At 42.6% G+C, this 14,590-nt stretch overlaps 1 protein-coding gene across 1 annotated transcript in view; it reads right to left on the reverse strand.

Moving 5' to 3' along the window:
• Window positions 1-14,590, reverse strand: part of ube4b (ubiquitination factor E4B, UFD2 homolog) — a 63,039-nt gene that overhangs the window by 22,056 nt on the left and 26,393 nt on the right. Inside the window, exons 7-17 of the mRNA XM_084333209.1 lie at window positions 14,324-14,465; window positions 10,993-11,093; window positions 9,531-9,645; window positions 6,932-7,015; window positions 5,901-5,957; window positions 4,119-4,235; window positions 3,911-4,009; window positions 3,691-3,804; window positions 3,116-3,314; window positions 2,201-2,339; window positions 1,907-2,006 (exon numbers count right to left, since the gene is read on the reverse strand). Of these exons, the coding sequence (XP_084189335.1) occupies window positions 1,907-2,006; window positions 2,201-2,339; window positions 3,116-3,314; window positions 3,691-3,804; window positions 3,911-4,009; window positions 4,119-4,235; window positions 5,901-5,957; window positions 6,932-7,015; window positions 9,531-9,645; window positions 10,993-11,093; window positions 14,324-14,465 (1,267 nt within the window). The remainder of the gene's footprint in view (window positions 1-1,906; window positions 2,007-2,200; window positions 2,340-3,115; window positions 3,315-3,690; window positions 3,805-3,910; window positions 4,010-4,118; window positions 4,236-5,900; window positions 5,958-6,931; window positions 7,016-9,530; window positions 9,646-10,992; window positions 11,094-14,323; window positions 14,466-14,590) is intronic.

Below are 14,590 nucleotides of genomic sequence, written 5' to 3' on the forward strand. Positions count from 1 at the left end.
ATGCTATGACGCTTCCTCCTCATCGTTGATTGCCTGTAGTAGCTGCATCTAACGTTAGTAGCTAACGTTAAAACCTAAAGTTAGTTGTTCACCAACAATCTCAACATTTGTTTTATCATTAGCTCAAAAACACAGAACCGGACGAGACAAGTTGTCCGCTCATAGGTTCTGCTAGGATAATAACAACAATACTTCCGGTCGGTGGGTTTCAAAATAAAAGAGCAAAGTCTAAAACACCGGAAAAGACGTTTATTTTGTACAGCGTTTTCCTCCACGAGTACTCAAGTACATCATGTGATCAATCGATGTTTTTTTTTGCCCATCCCTAGTTTATCCTGTGCTGAAAAGTCTCCATTCCAATAGAGATAGTATATATTTGTGTTTATTTGATTATTGTTGAGCTATATTTTAATCGAGAGTAACTGGTAGTGTAGCTTACTACATTTTCCAAGTAGCTTGCCCATCACATAATCCGCGAGCCACAGTAAACAAACGCGAGCCACAGTTAGGGTGACCAGGTGTCCCGCTTTTGGTTGTATACTGCACAGCCATTTTACCTAATGTCCCACGTCCCGCATATTGAGAGGATGTCCCTCTTTTCGAAGCAAAAAATAAAAACATGGGTCTAAAAGCCCCTTCCTACAGTAAACGTAGCAACCCGCCTCTTGTCCACACACATTGCTCTGCTCGTTTTATCATTGCTCTCACGGAGATAAAACTGGGAACGAGGTTACTCTGCTTCTGACGCTACCTCATATCTGATTGGTTAGGTAGTAATTTAGGATATTTAAAATGTCTTCCAATGTTAAATAAAGGTTTATTGCACTTTGAAACGGTTTCCTTGCATTATTATGCTATTATCATTATATTAGTAAAAAAAAAAAGTTGATTGAAAACTTTTGGGAAATACATTTCTCAAAAAAATTATTTCTCTCAAAACCGCAATAATATCACTTATCGCAATAATTTCTGGGACAATTAATCGCCCAGCAAAATGTGTTATCGTGACAGGCCTACATGAAAGTAATGACTATGAACGAACATGTATCACTTTGGATATAAAAATACAATAAAGAACCTTAAGGGCTTGTGTTCATAGCGGACGTTTTATGAGTTGTCAGCTCCTTCCTGTCATTCATTTCTATGCTACAGGCGCGACAGGCGCGCTCCTCTTCCCAGCGCCGCGCCTCGCGTTTATGAGCTCTCGGCGGCAGCGTTTTTGGGAGGAGCGCTCCCAGCGCATAAAGTTGAAACTAGTTCAACTTTTGGAAAGGAGCGCGCTCATCAAGGTAATCAACATCGAGGAAGGGGCGGAGCCGTGGCAGTCGCGAGACCCAGGAAAACGCTCTGAGCTTTTTTCCCCTTTTTTTCAAAGCGGTCCGCCTTGAAAAAAACATCCGCTATGGACACAAGCCCTAAGTGTATTTTATTTTATTTATTAAATACAGCAACGGGTATTTAAAAGTCATTCTCACAGATGCTGCTGCTTTGACTTACATGCACAATAATATTCCCGATACCAGCCAATATCCTGTGTTAGACTCCTAAAGGTGTTCATATACATTTTAATTTCCAGATTACCAATATGACCATTTATACATGTAAACAGGATATTGTGAATATTACCATGGAAACAGAGCTCCCAGTAGAGCGGATAAGGTTTTTATATGTCTGTCTCAGTCTCCCAGCTTATAGCGGCCTATCCCCACAGTCATACTAGGGTTTCTTGCAGTGAGGATATGAGCTCATCCAGACTACTGTAAACAGCGTTTACATACGCCGGCTCACAGACTAAATACTTGGGTATCCCAAATGATATTGGAATATTACTGTGCATGTAAACACACCTAGTGAGAAAATAAGAGCGAGACAACAGGTCTGTTGACAAGGACCACATGTGACCGACCTTCAGCTGGGTTTTGCATCTCTTGAGCATCTCTCTGTGTCGACTGGCCAGCGGAGAGTCCTTCCATTGACTCTCACTGTTCTTCAGCTCCTCCACAGTCCTGAGGGGACAACAGACACAACGCTGTTAATACACACACAGAACCACACAAATCACATCACAAAAAAGATATTTCAGTAATCATTCTTTGGGAAATATGAATATATGACTTTTTATCATTAATTGATAATATTATAAATGATTAGTATATTGCCCAGGCCTACTGTGTGTGTGTGTGTGTGTGTGTGTGTGTACCTGTTGAGCTCGCGGATGGCTCTCAGCCTGCGGATGTAGCGCCTGCAGCCTGGCAGGATAGACAGGTGGTGTGTGTGCAGCGTCAGGAAGAAGCACTCCGTAGGGAACTTGGGCTCTGGGAACTTGCTGGGATCTTCGTCTGTTGGCAAGAGCAGAGCAAATTCCAACACATGCGATTCAGAAACTATCAATAGGATCGGAATATTTGCATCTTTTCTGACATGGCGTGTATTTTGAATCGTTTGGATTGTCCCATTGCTTGTGACTTAATTTCAGAGTGGATTTCAGGTGATTATATTACAGGGAAGACTGGAGGTTGGAATATTGTTGTTACCAGAATTATATAACTTCGGGCGGAAAAGGGGGATTACGTCCTCAGAATCATGCACCACAGCGGCAGCGGCACATGAATCCTCTTCAAAACAGGTGAGCATTCAAAACCCTGCTCTGCTCATGAAGGTTCAAAAGGCTCAAAATGGCAAGGGGTTAAAGATGCCACATGGACCATTTTCTCTAAATCAATCCCAGTCAAATCAAATGTTTAAATGGCCATACATTTGATAGGTACTCTGAGCTGTATACCGCTACCATTGGCGCTCAGATAGAATTTTTGGTCCCTGTTGCTTTTGAAGAGCTACTTGACAGTCTACAGGAAAGGACTTCTTAAGACTTTAGAAAGATTATACTCAAAACTGTCCCCAAAGCCAGAATTGGTAATACATCTTCATCAGTGATTTGACAGTAATCTATTAGAAGCTACCTTTCAGCAGCATATACCGTTTTCTACTGTGCTTACCTTCAAATACACATACAGAACACGACAAGTATGGTCATCAATATCACCCTAACTTCTGATGCGTAACATCTCACTGGGTTAGCGCGACCGTCATCATGGTGACCATAAAGTGAACTCACGCAGGTCGCCCAACCAGCTCTTGAGCTCCTCCATGGTGGACTTGAGGCGCGTCTCCTCGGGGCTGACCAGCAGGCGACAGCGGGGGTGGAAGATGTAGAAGGGGTCCACCGTCTCCAGCTTGATCTTCATGCTCAGCTGCTGCAGCACCCAGAGGAAGTTCAGCATGCAGCCGTCCGTCGACACCAGCTTGTCGTCCGTCTGAGGAGAGGAGGATCAAGAAAGGGATCAGCTGTGATATAAGAAAGACTGAAACCTTATAGTACACAGGAAGCATAGGTCAGGTAGTTACTGACACACATCCTGTAGTTGTATAAACCTATACTATAACGGTAGAACCTTGTTTCTCCAAAACCTACTCAGGAAAATTTAAATGTCTTGGAATTCCAGACGAAAGCCAAAGTGAAATGTATTTTCCCAGCATCAACGTCTTTGCTCTGTGACGCCTGTAAGGCTGACTGGCTTGTGTGGAAAGCATGGGTTTCGGTTTATTCGTTTCTGACTATATGTATTCTGTAGCTGTAAACATTCTTCCAACTCCTAGTATTCTGTGGGCTGTGAATTCAACAAGTCTCACCTGCATCTGGGCTTTCTTCACATTGCGGTTGACCAGAGCTGCCATGTAATTAAGCGCAAACTCGCGTGTTTCTCCATTTAGTAAGATGTTGTGAAGAATTTTAAACAGGTCACCCTGAGGAAGAGGACATGTGGTTAGTGGCGTGCCGTCCTTTTATTATCGCTTCAACGGGGGGGGGGGGGGGGGGGGGGGTTGTGTAGAGACTGAGATGAATACGTACCCTTGCCGACTCTAGGAAGTGCTGCAGGGACTGACTGACCACACGGGTGTTCTCCATGGTGATGGCTGGGCCTGAGAAGTACTTGTCTCCCACTTTGGTCTGAGAAACGGACAGAGGCGGTTGCACATTTACTGTACATATGTTGTACATTGTACAGATGAAGAAATTAGGTTTGCTGGACATGTGATCCATCAGTAGTGAGACTCACATCATCCTCAGCGAAGACAGACAGGCTGAAGAAGGCTCCCAGGTAGGACAGCCTCTGAACCTCCCTGCCACAGCCAGGACTCAGAGACTTGGGACACCATAAGGGTAGCAAGGTCATCTACACAGGATGGACAAAAAGACAATTTTGTGTGATTATATTACAGGACTGGGCGTTGGAATTTTGTTGTTACCAGACTTATACTACCGGTATTCCAATACTGTTCTTTGTTGAATGAAAATCTGAGATACCATAGTAAGATTTTTAAAGGTTGTTATTTTCTATGCTTTATAAAGGATATTGCTACAGAAAGTAAACGCACAGATGTATATCATTTTTCAATATAGACAACAAGTAACTTAAGTCATCAGAGAGTTTACAAGTAATGCAAGTTTAACATGGCAGTCTTATAAAGCAGAGAACTGCAATTGTGGAGCTGATACTGAGGCTAAATATAGGCCTGGTCCTTATTCATTCACAGGGGGACTCTTGTCTCGCCATTCTTCTATAAATGAGCCAGGAGCAAGCATGAATAAAATAGACACATTCCTCTGCAGTGAAGTGGGTCAGCCAGTTGTATCCAGCTGAACAATACAGATAAGGTATTTCTATATCAGGAGCCTTTCCCCTGCAAGGGACAATATCAATAATACAGACATCTAGTAAATGTCCCATGTATTCTATAGGAAATACTACATGAATTGTGCTTTTTATTGACTACATTTCAACATTACTTTAGGCCTAAGAACAGGTGGTTTAAGTGCATGTTGTGTGTGAACTGAACACATGACACCGTACAGGCAGATTCAGAATAGACATCAGAATGTAGGCAGAGATAGTTTTTTTTTAATCTTTTCCCCCCTCCTTTTCCCTCCGTTTTTCTCCCATCCCAATGTTAGTCGTTATGCCAATTCCCAATCCCCTTCCTGGTCGCTGCGCACCTACGGGAGAGTGGAGGCTATCACGTACTTCCTCCGACACACGTGTAGCCAATCAACCGCTTCTTTTTACCTGGCAGCGCGGACTCTCACTGAGAGGGTGTAACGTGTGGAAGGATCACACTACCCCCCTTAGATCCTATCCTCGCTGAGCAGGCGCCCCGACCAAACTGTATGAGTCGCTGTTTACAACGACCAGGACCCACCCACCAGCTTTCCCACCCCTAACACTGCCAATTGTGTTAGTATGAACGACCAGCCAAGCTGATAGCAATGCGGAGAGCTGGGCTCGAACCCAGCGTCTCCTGCATTGGTGGCGAGCGCCTTGCCCACTACACCACCTAGCCGCCCGCAGAGATACAGTTTTAAACACCCCAGGCAGTCAGACTCATGAACAAATAACACTTCATCACCGTTTCTCCTACTGATCTTGCACACACTACACCGTGTAGTGATTGTATAGAGCTGTTTTATCATCGATTCTACTGCTACTTCTCCCACACCGAATCTTTTTTTGTCCTACTTTATTTTTTATTCTGATGCCCAAGAACAAAAGTGCACTCCTCTATCGATGGCCGAAGAACAAAACCTCCCATCTGAGAAATAAAAAAATTTGTTTTCTTGCAGAATGCTATTTTTTTTTTAAGGATACCCAATACAATACAAAATGTTTGGACTATATTACTATAATATGTGTTAACAATACCGACCAGGTATTAGTGCATATATGAGTTTTTTCCCCCCACTTTCTTTTTATGCAGGAGATTTTGTTCTTCGGCCATCGCTATGCTGTAACAGGAACAGAAGACGCAACAATAAAACTGGATATGTTCTCCTGGACACCCACCAAACTGCACATGGGGTGAGTCTTGCCATACTTGAGTTCGCACAGCTCAGACAGCGCCTGTGGAAACAAACACATATTAAAAATGGAAGGAAATCGAACTGCCGCCACTCGCAGAATATAGATTAGTTGTCTTCGGGTTTAGTTTCAGTGACGAATGCATTTCAGCTAGTGATGGTACAGAAGGAGCCACACAGGGCAGCCCAGCCACAGGTACATTTAGTCCTCTACACATCTGTAGGCCTTCCAAGAGCTCCTGGGTGATGAGAAGATATTCCTTTATTGATCCCCTTGGCGAATTTCGGGCATGCAGATGAGGGTTGGTCTATATATGACAGTTATATTGAATGTTACAATAAATATCGGCAATAAACACTCGATATATACTACTAATAAATCTCAATATATACTATGAGTGATATAATATACATGTGCTCCATTTTAATGGAATCTAAATTTACTTTTGAGGTGCGATTTGGAAATAACTTGATTCAACATCCAAGGCTATTTTTATTTATTCCATTTGTAGGAGGGAAACAAAGTCTAATTGTAATTTTTTTGGCCAGCAGCTCACTAATCATGTTCAATTATTGACTGTGGCGATCCAATAGCAAAAATAGACTAAGAAGTCTAAATACTCTACTTGGCTTTCTACGAGGGTTTGAAAGAAGCACCAGTAAAACTCTGCGTTCCCATATTCTGGGACTCGTATTGAAAAGCGTGGTGGGAAGTCATGCTCAAGGTTTATAGCTCAGCTCATCAAACTAGGGAGAGATTCATCCTCACAACCAGCACAGATGAGCGGTGGCACAGTGGAGCCAATCCATTATACATTCAGACACACTCCTCCACACACACATCTGGACCCACCCTCCATCACTTGAATAGACGGGCTGTCCGATTGGCTGCCAGCTAGCATTTAGAAGACCACATTAAACCAAACAAGCCAATAACCACGGTCAGATTAAGCACCAACCCCCCCCCCCCCCCCCCCCATCCAGTAACTAAGTATGGCCACAACTAGGAGTTCTTACCATGAGTGGGAATTTAAAGTTGTCACTATCGAAGGAACATTCTTTTACTGCCAGAGCCAGGCCCTGAAGGATAGGAATGAAGATCTGAAACATACAGATGAGCAGAGAGATGGTAAGTGAAATGTCACACGTATCAATTGGCATCACAAAATATTACTTCCAGCAAGCGGGAAAATTGTGATGAAATTTCACATAATATAACTTTAATTAAAGTTTAATACATCATTTTATTTCCTTTCCATAATTATTAAATATTGTAATTTCAGACCAACAGAGGTGATGTAAGAAGCGGTTATTCAGCTGACATTATAGAGTAGAGTCATCCTTTATATCAGGGTTCTTCAGTTACTTACATATATAAACACAACTTGCATATAAACCAATTGCAGAGGAGCTGCCTGCAAGACTGTAAGTGTGCCAGTCCTTTGTATGTTGCATAAATTAATCTGTCAAGTAACCGAAAATGGCCGATAGCATTCAGCGCTTCAAAGAGGAATATGCTGCAGTGGTAACATACTGCCCACAATGTCATTCACTAGAGTGGATGCAGTGGTGGCCACAGCCTGCCAAAACCCAGCCGGTTCAGATAGTGGATAGGAATTCCAAGAATTGAGAAAGAGATTTAAAAATGTTCACAGGACAAGACAATGTGTGAGTAAGTGATAATTGCTGTTGCGTTTTTGCCCTGTAAGGACTTGCTTTCCAACATGAAAATTCAAGCTAACTACAGAGTATTCCATTAATTCCAAACAAACCACTGCTGGTGATGATACACACATCACTTCCTGTGTACTAGATGATTTCCCCAGGAATGTCCTACCAGACACCAGTGTTTAGAAGAGCCAATAGCAAATGTAAAGCATTCATGGCCTGGGTATAGGTATAATGATTAATCACTATTGTGTTATATCAATTGCCAATAGAGAGTGGCAAAATAGACGTTTATTTATATGAACATTTTAAAGATGATTACTTTAACCATTGCCATCTGGATACATGCAATATGAATATAGAATATCAGGCCTATAAATGGCTCTATTATGGTCGTGTAATACCCCTTTTAAAAAAGCACAGATCTATTTCTGATGGCACTTTTAAATCTGGATGTAGTACCACCAGGCGCCCGGTAGAGGGCAGCAAAGACAGTGAATGAAATCTACTGTAAATACAGTTATTTCCAGATAATCGTGACAGTTCTGCCATTTTTTACCAGATTGAGACACGTTTTTTCCTAGACTCACAGAAAGGTAAAGAAACAATATATGTTGTATTGTATGGCAATACCGTTGAAGTTTGTTCGACCTGTGAGATATAAACACGGCATTCCAGTCATTGTAAGAAAATAATAAATTTTCGGCGGCTGGTGTGAGCTGGGTAGCGTAGTTCTATGAAATGTAGACGTCAGTCCATCGAAAGCCCTGGGTCTCCTCTTTCTCTGGACTACAACGATTTCCAGAGTGCTTCCTGTCTGCGTCAGATTTCCGATGCAATGCGCAGAGATTTTTTATAAGCTCATATTTAGCTAATAGCTCTTAAAATCATTTCTAAACAAATGTAGTGCTGGAAATATACACTTTGACTGCCGTTTTGATAGGGTTAGGGTCTTTACTCTTGGCTACATTTGAAACAGAAACACAACATTACTTAATACGGACTGTATTGATCCATTTGTGCAACGTTAAATAAATCTCGGCCCGGTACCGATTAGGCTTAACACTTCCAGTGCCAGCCATTAGACGCAGCAGTCTACATAGATAGGGATCCGTCACCTTGTTTGTAGAGCTATAAACTATATTCTATATTATAGCTATGGATACAATACTATGGCCCATTTGACATCACCGATCTATCGTTCAATATGTGAAAAAGAATAAATTTTTCCATCCATACGTTCCTGTGTTATACCGTGGTGAATATAAGTATGGTTTTAGAGCAGTCTAGGGTAATTCATGAAATGCTGAGTTATAGCCCTACACGTTATCCTGAAATCAAATCTATATCATAGGTATTATGTTCCATCATGAATGCATGAAAAGGGGGGGGGGTTCTGATTATTTGATTGCCAGTAACGGCATTCGTATTGAACACTAAAAACGGTAAAAAAATCTGCCCGATCGGTATGAAGAAATTTACGTCAGGTCGTTATTACCTCTGATCGAGAGTATTCCAAAAATAATATTCCAATTGTTTGATCGCCATCTGGTACATCCAATGTCGATTTGGTCCACGGCATAATCCACCACAACATATGGACCGGGGATATTTGACACGCTTCAATGCAACCGGGACAACCGTTCGCCTTGGCCGACAAGGAAAAATTAAACCCGAGACATTTGGCCATCCCACAGGCGAAGATACAAAGTTACAAAGGGTGCTCGATACCGCCGTCTAGCGGGATGCGGCTGGTATTGCACCTTGGCGACCTCAGACTCATTCCATATGTAACAACAGGCTCCCTGGGTGGATAATGAATAAAAATATTGAAAAAAAGGAAAAACTACCCAGAAACGACTTAGCTCATTTTTGGCACACAAAATGTTAAGGGGTTACCGGTATACCGCTTGATTTTACCCAATCTGTGGCCCAGTGTGTTTCCCACCTGTCTGAAGACCTCATCCTCCTGGTGGGTAATGCGCACCAGCTCCTGGATGAAGCCAAACGGAAGGTTCCGGCACAGCATATAGGGTACAAGCAGAGACTGCTGGAGAGGACTCCTGTGTGGAGGCAACATAGACACACAAAACAAGTTATATATACACAATATATTAGGGGTGTCAACAAATATTCGAAAGAAAAAATATATATACTGTACATACACATTTGATTCACCGACACCCTGATAAGGGATCCCCTTTGAATTGCCCATCTGAGGTTTCTCCCCCTGTTTTTTTTCCTATTGGTTTTAGGGAGTTGTTCCTCATCTTCATTGGGGAAAGTCTGGGGGTGTTGCAAAAATTGTGGATTTTTGTTGTGAATCTATTGTGATGTTTCTTCTTGATTACCCATGGGGGCAATTTGTTGTGATTTCGGGCTATAAAAATACATTTGATTTGATTGTGAAAATGAATAGAAAGAAAAGGCCCCCGGCTGTCTTCTCGACTTCTCGCATGGGCCTGAATGTGCTGCATGACGGACAGGAGAGACGCAATGTCACTTTCATTTAGCGGAGTGAATATTAAATGTAGGTCAATTCCTTGAGCTGAAGAATGTGCCAATACTTCAACAACAACTTAATGGCATGATCTGAATCTCCCTACAGGGATAAATAACGGTTTTCAATCAATCAATGATGGCAGAGTTCAGAACCCAACTCGGCCGTGAAGAGAGTGATGGCCTACCTTTATAGGCTAACAGTAGCGTTTATGGAGTTCTAGCGTCAATAATGTAAGTAGCCTACTTTTCTTTTCTTTTTATAACACTTTATTGTAAATAATCCCTCAGGTTAAACTTCTAGATGTTGAATAATAAATAGAGACAGAAGCGTGATGCAGGTCCCTAATGGTTTGATCTATTTCCCGTTTCATGTCAAGGAAAATATATTGTTTCATGTTTATCACACCTTGCTCTTTTCCATGAATGAATGTTCATGCTATATACCGTAAACTTTCATTAATTTGATCTCTCGAGCGGGGGAGAGAAAGAGAGAGAGAGAGCGAATACATTATTCTATATACATGCTAGTGTAGGTATGACATGTTGATCTTAAAAAGGTAATTTATTTTGTTTTAATAATGCGCAATAGTAGATATTAGAAACCTTTTTGTCATTGTTGGCCAATTTTTACAGCCCTACAGTATATACAGTACACTGTGGTGGTCATTCCAGTTTCATAACCACTCAAAAAGCGAAAAAATTTAAATAAATGCTCTCTCCAAGCAGAGCACGCCATGGGAGTGAGAAAGTCTGTGTGGAGGCAAGATGAAAAGACTAGTTGCTATGGAGACTCATTCAGAGAGGAAAGAATAAGAAGAATGTTCCCAAACAGAATGACGAGAGAGGAACGAGTGCAATGGCAGTGTGAGTGCAGGACAGTGAAATGTCATGGTGTCTGGTTGGCTGACCTGGGATGGGTGAGGGAGCCTTGCAGGACCAGGGCGGCATGGGAAATACATTGAGATCGAATGTTGCTTAGGAGCTGACTGATGCTGGGGTGGCTGCAAATCTGAGGGAGAGGAAAAATAGAGTGTGATTAACCGTCAAGCCTGTCAATGTCACCACAGCCTTCTCTACATTCTGCTGAATCACTGGCCGCGGTGGACTGGAGCTTATTAACACACTCCCGGCCAACCACGGACATGTCCGTGTTTCGGCGCCATGCTTAACACTTTCAGAGCCCAAGCTTAATTCCTTTTTACCCCCTTGAATGCCCAGCACCACTTCAATGTTAACGTTAATATCGCCTAATCTATGTTTTAAATTATGGCTATGTGTCTAATCTGCCCGTCGCTTATCAAAGACTCATTTTCCAGTCAACATTGTCGAAGCAGATTGTTTTTTTATCGGTTCATTTCCGTTTTCTAGCATTTTGAAAAGCACTCGTTTTCACGGAAAAAATAAGACATTCCATGATAATCGCCCTTTACTGGAATATTCTAGAACGTTGTCATTTTTCGGCCTATTTATGAATCGTTTTCAAATAAACGCTAGATTATCGATAGTATATGTGTACGCATGCACGCTCGTGCCGCGAGCTGAAAATCGATTCTCCTAGTTCCTGACCGCTCGCACAGTCAAACAGCCTGGAGGACACAGCCTGGGGGACACATTATGGGAAACGCTTATATCTCCGTGAAAACGGGTCCGATTATCCTAAGACTGGTAACATAGATTCCTTACCCGAGATCAGATGGTATCCAAATGGATTATTCCAATTCCTGATCGCCATTCGAAAAAATCGATCCTTTTATTGATCCACCGCGTATACTGTAAAAACACATAATCCCTGCTGCTCTGAGGCTCCAGAGTGAAGCTGATCGACGCCGGTTACATGAGTCCAATCCAAAAGGGTGAATTACCATCTGGGAGACGATAGGGGGCGCTTTTTTCATATCTGAGGGCCTGGGGTGGCTGAATTTCCAACGGTAGACTCGGTTGATGAAATATTAATTCAGATCGCTAATAAAAAAAAAAAAGAGAAAAAACGAATATTCTCGTGATGGGCATTCAACCCGCGGGGGGTAAACCCGAGAAAACTCGGGTTGGGCAATCAAAGTGTTAAAGGGCCAACCACGGACATATCCGTGGCTAGGTTGTTTTGGCTTTTATTCCATTTTAATAACCTACTCAATGTCACAGAGCGGCAGTGCAGAATTACCCTACTCTTGGAATTCGGAAAAGTGCATTACCGGCCAGATCCTCATAGGGGCGCTGTCTCGATAATGCAGTGTTCCCTGTGGCAGAACGGTGTCTTTTTTTTTTGGTTCTTGAATGGAGTTTCCTATTAGGCTGAATCTATGCGTGTAGCATGGAATACGTTTTGGGATGCGGAATTCAGTACGCAGCAAAGGAATATATCATCAGCCAATGGACATATCGATCTACTAGATGGCGATCGATAACTGGGAAATCATTTTTGCAGTCCAACCGGCCCACGGTAAGAGCTTTTTCACGTAAATTACACACTGATCAGGCCTGTTATCATACCCAACCAGGCGATCAGCGAATGTGGCTACTGAGGATAACGCCGTTATTGGTAATCAATAAACAGAAACGACGTCCCCCGCCCCCCCCTTTCATGCATTCATGGTGGACCATGATACCGACAATATGCATTTTGATTTTTAGCTCTAGCTTCTGTAGGGCCGAAACGCCATTCGATTTAACGTTATTAGCTATTAGCCCTGTATCTCGTTTTGCAGGAAATATACCAGACCAATCCCATATAACGTTCATATTCAAGACGTTATAAAATGGGAACGTATTGATGAATTTTTTTTCTTCCTTTAAGCCATTTTGAAGGGACGGGTTATAGTGTCAATTGACAATGAGAATGGACAGATAGCAATAATATAAAGTATAGATTTAGCTCTACAAACAGCCTCACGCACAATGAAACCTTATTATGATATGCTGGCCTTATAGAGTGGGTCCGTCTAATACCCGTGGCCGTCAATGTGTTAACACTTTGGTTGCCTTGGGTTAAATTAATGATATACCATAGGTTGCCGGCTCTATTTGTCTATGGAGAAGTACCCCTTCTTTGCATGGCTATAACTTTTTAAATTCTATTGCTACATTGCCATTATTAGGGCCCATTCAAAGTCCTATATGTATTGTTCATTGTGTAGCAACGTTAAACTTTTTCATTCACATATTCATAGTAAAGTATGGTCTAATGTATAAGTATGTTTTCATCTCTTTCTGCAGCTTTCTCCAGAACGTGATATATAGCCCCAAATGCATTATATTGATGATGAAATACAGTTTGATGGCAATCAGTGCGATATAAAAAATTCCAACTAGACGTACTTCTAGAAGTTACTACACGTCATCTGATGTTGACCGGATGGGCGAGGGGGCGTTTATAATTCCGTGGGCAGCGTTATACCAATCATCTAATGTGGGTCAAATGTTGATAAAAGCAGTTAGTATCGAAGATGGTAACGTTACACGCTGAAACTCACCCCAGTCTCCGCGCGCCGTTGGGCGATCATCGTCGAGTAGACATTTTATCATTATGGGATATATTATTACCCGGTCCATCTCCAGCTTGTATAATGGTATATACGTCCAAATCATGTTGTTTATAGAGTTATTGGCAATCGATCGCTATGTAGTGTGACGAGCTAGAGTGCCGGAACCTATACCGAGTGCCCGGAAGTAATAGGGCCGACCAGCAAAACCTCTACTGCGCTTCCTGTTAAGCGGTTGCGCCGATCGGCCACCAGATGGCGCTCCTGAACCGCCAGAGAGCTCAGTGGGTCCTGCTGGTGGATCTCAGGCCAGCGGAGGGACATTATGAATCCGATCGCAGATTTTTGAAATATTGATATAAGGACGACGTACAGCGTCCCCCGGCAACTTTAGCATGGCCAGCAAAGACGTCTAAAGACGGGTCCCGGCAGTCAAAGTGTTAATGGTCTTGGATACGGTGCTAAAGTGGAAAAACATATATTTCCACTGGTTGGGTGAGATGGTAGTCATTTGGCCATCTGACTATTTTACATCCTCTCCCACTCCCAGATTTTTCAGCTCCAGTGTAAGATAAAACAATAGATTTTTCTTTATCTTTATTAGCTAGGACAGTGAGTGACAGGAAGTCGGGGGTAGAGAGAAGGGGGATGACATGCAATTGAACCCGGGACGTTGCGGCCACCAGGACGCCCGACATTATAACATCTTACACTGTGCATTAATGGGTGGTTCCCCCGGATGACGAAAGGGTTAAGCTACCTTGGGAGCCTTCCTCTCCTCCATGCCGACGCTGTCGAAGCGCTCAATGAGGTAGTTCAGCATCTCAGTCTCTTTGCACGCTTCGATGGTGAAGCGGTCACCGGCCGGATCGCTGGACATCCCCCCTCCGGATGCACCCAGACTATAGACAGACAGAGATGCGCACTCGTTAAAAAAAACAGCAGGAGAACAAACAAACATGGTCAATCCAGGACACACAAGATGATATGTACGGGTAAATACAAGCAAAATCTCTTCCAGTGGTTC

Source organism: Notolepis coatsorum (genome assembly GCF_963971535.1).
Source record: "Notolepis coatsorum genome assembly, chromosome: 17".
NCBI classification, from domain to species: Eukaryota; Metazoa; Chordata; class Actinopteri; order Aulopiformes; family Paralepididae; genus Notolepis; species Notolepis coatsorum.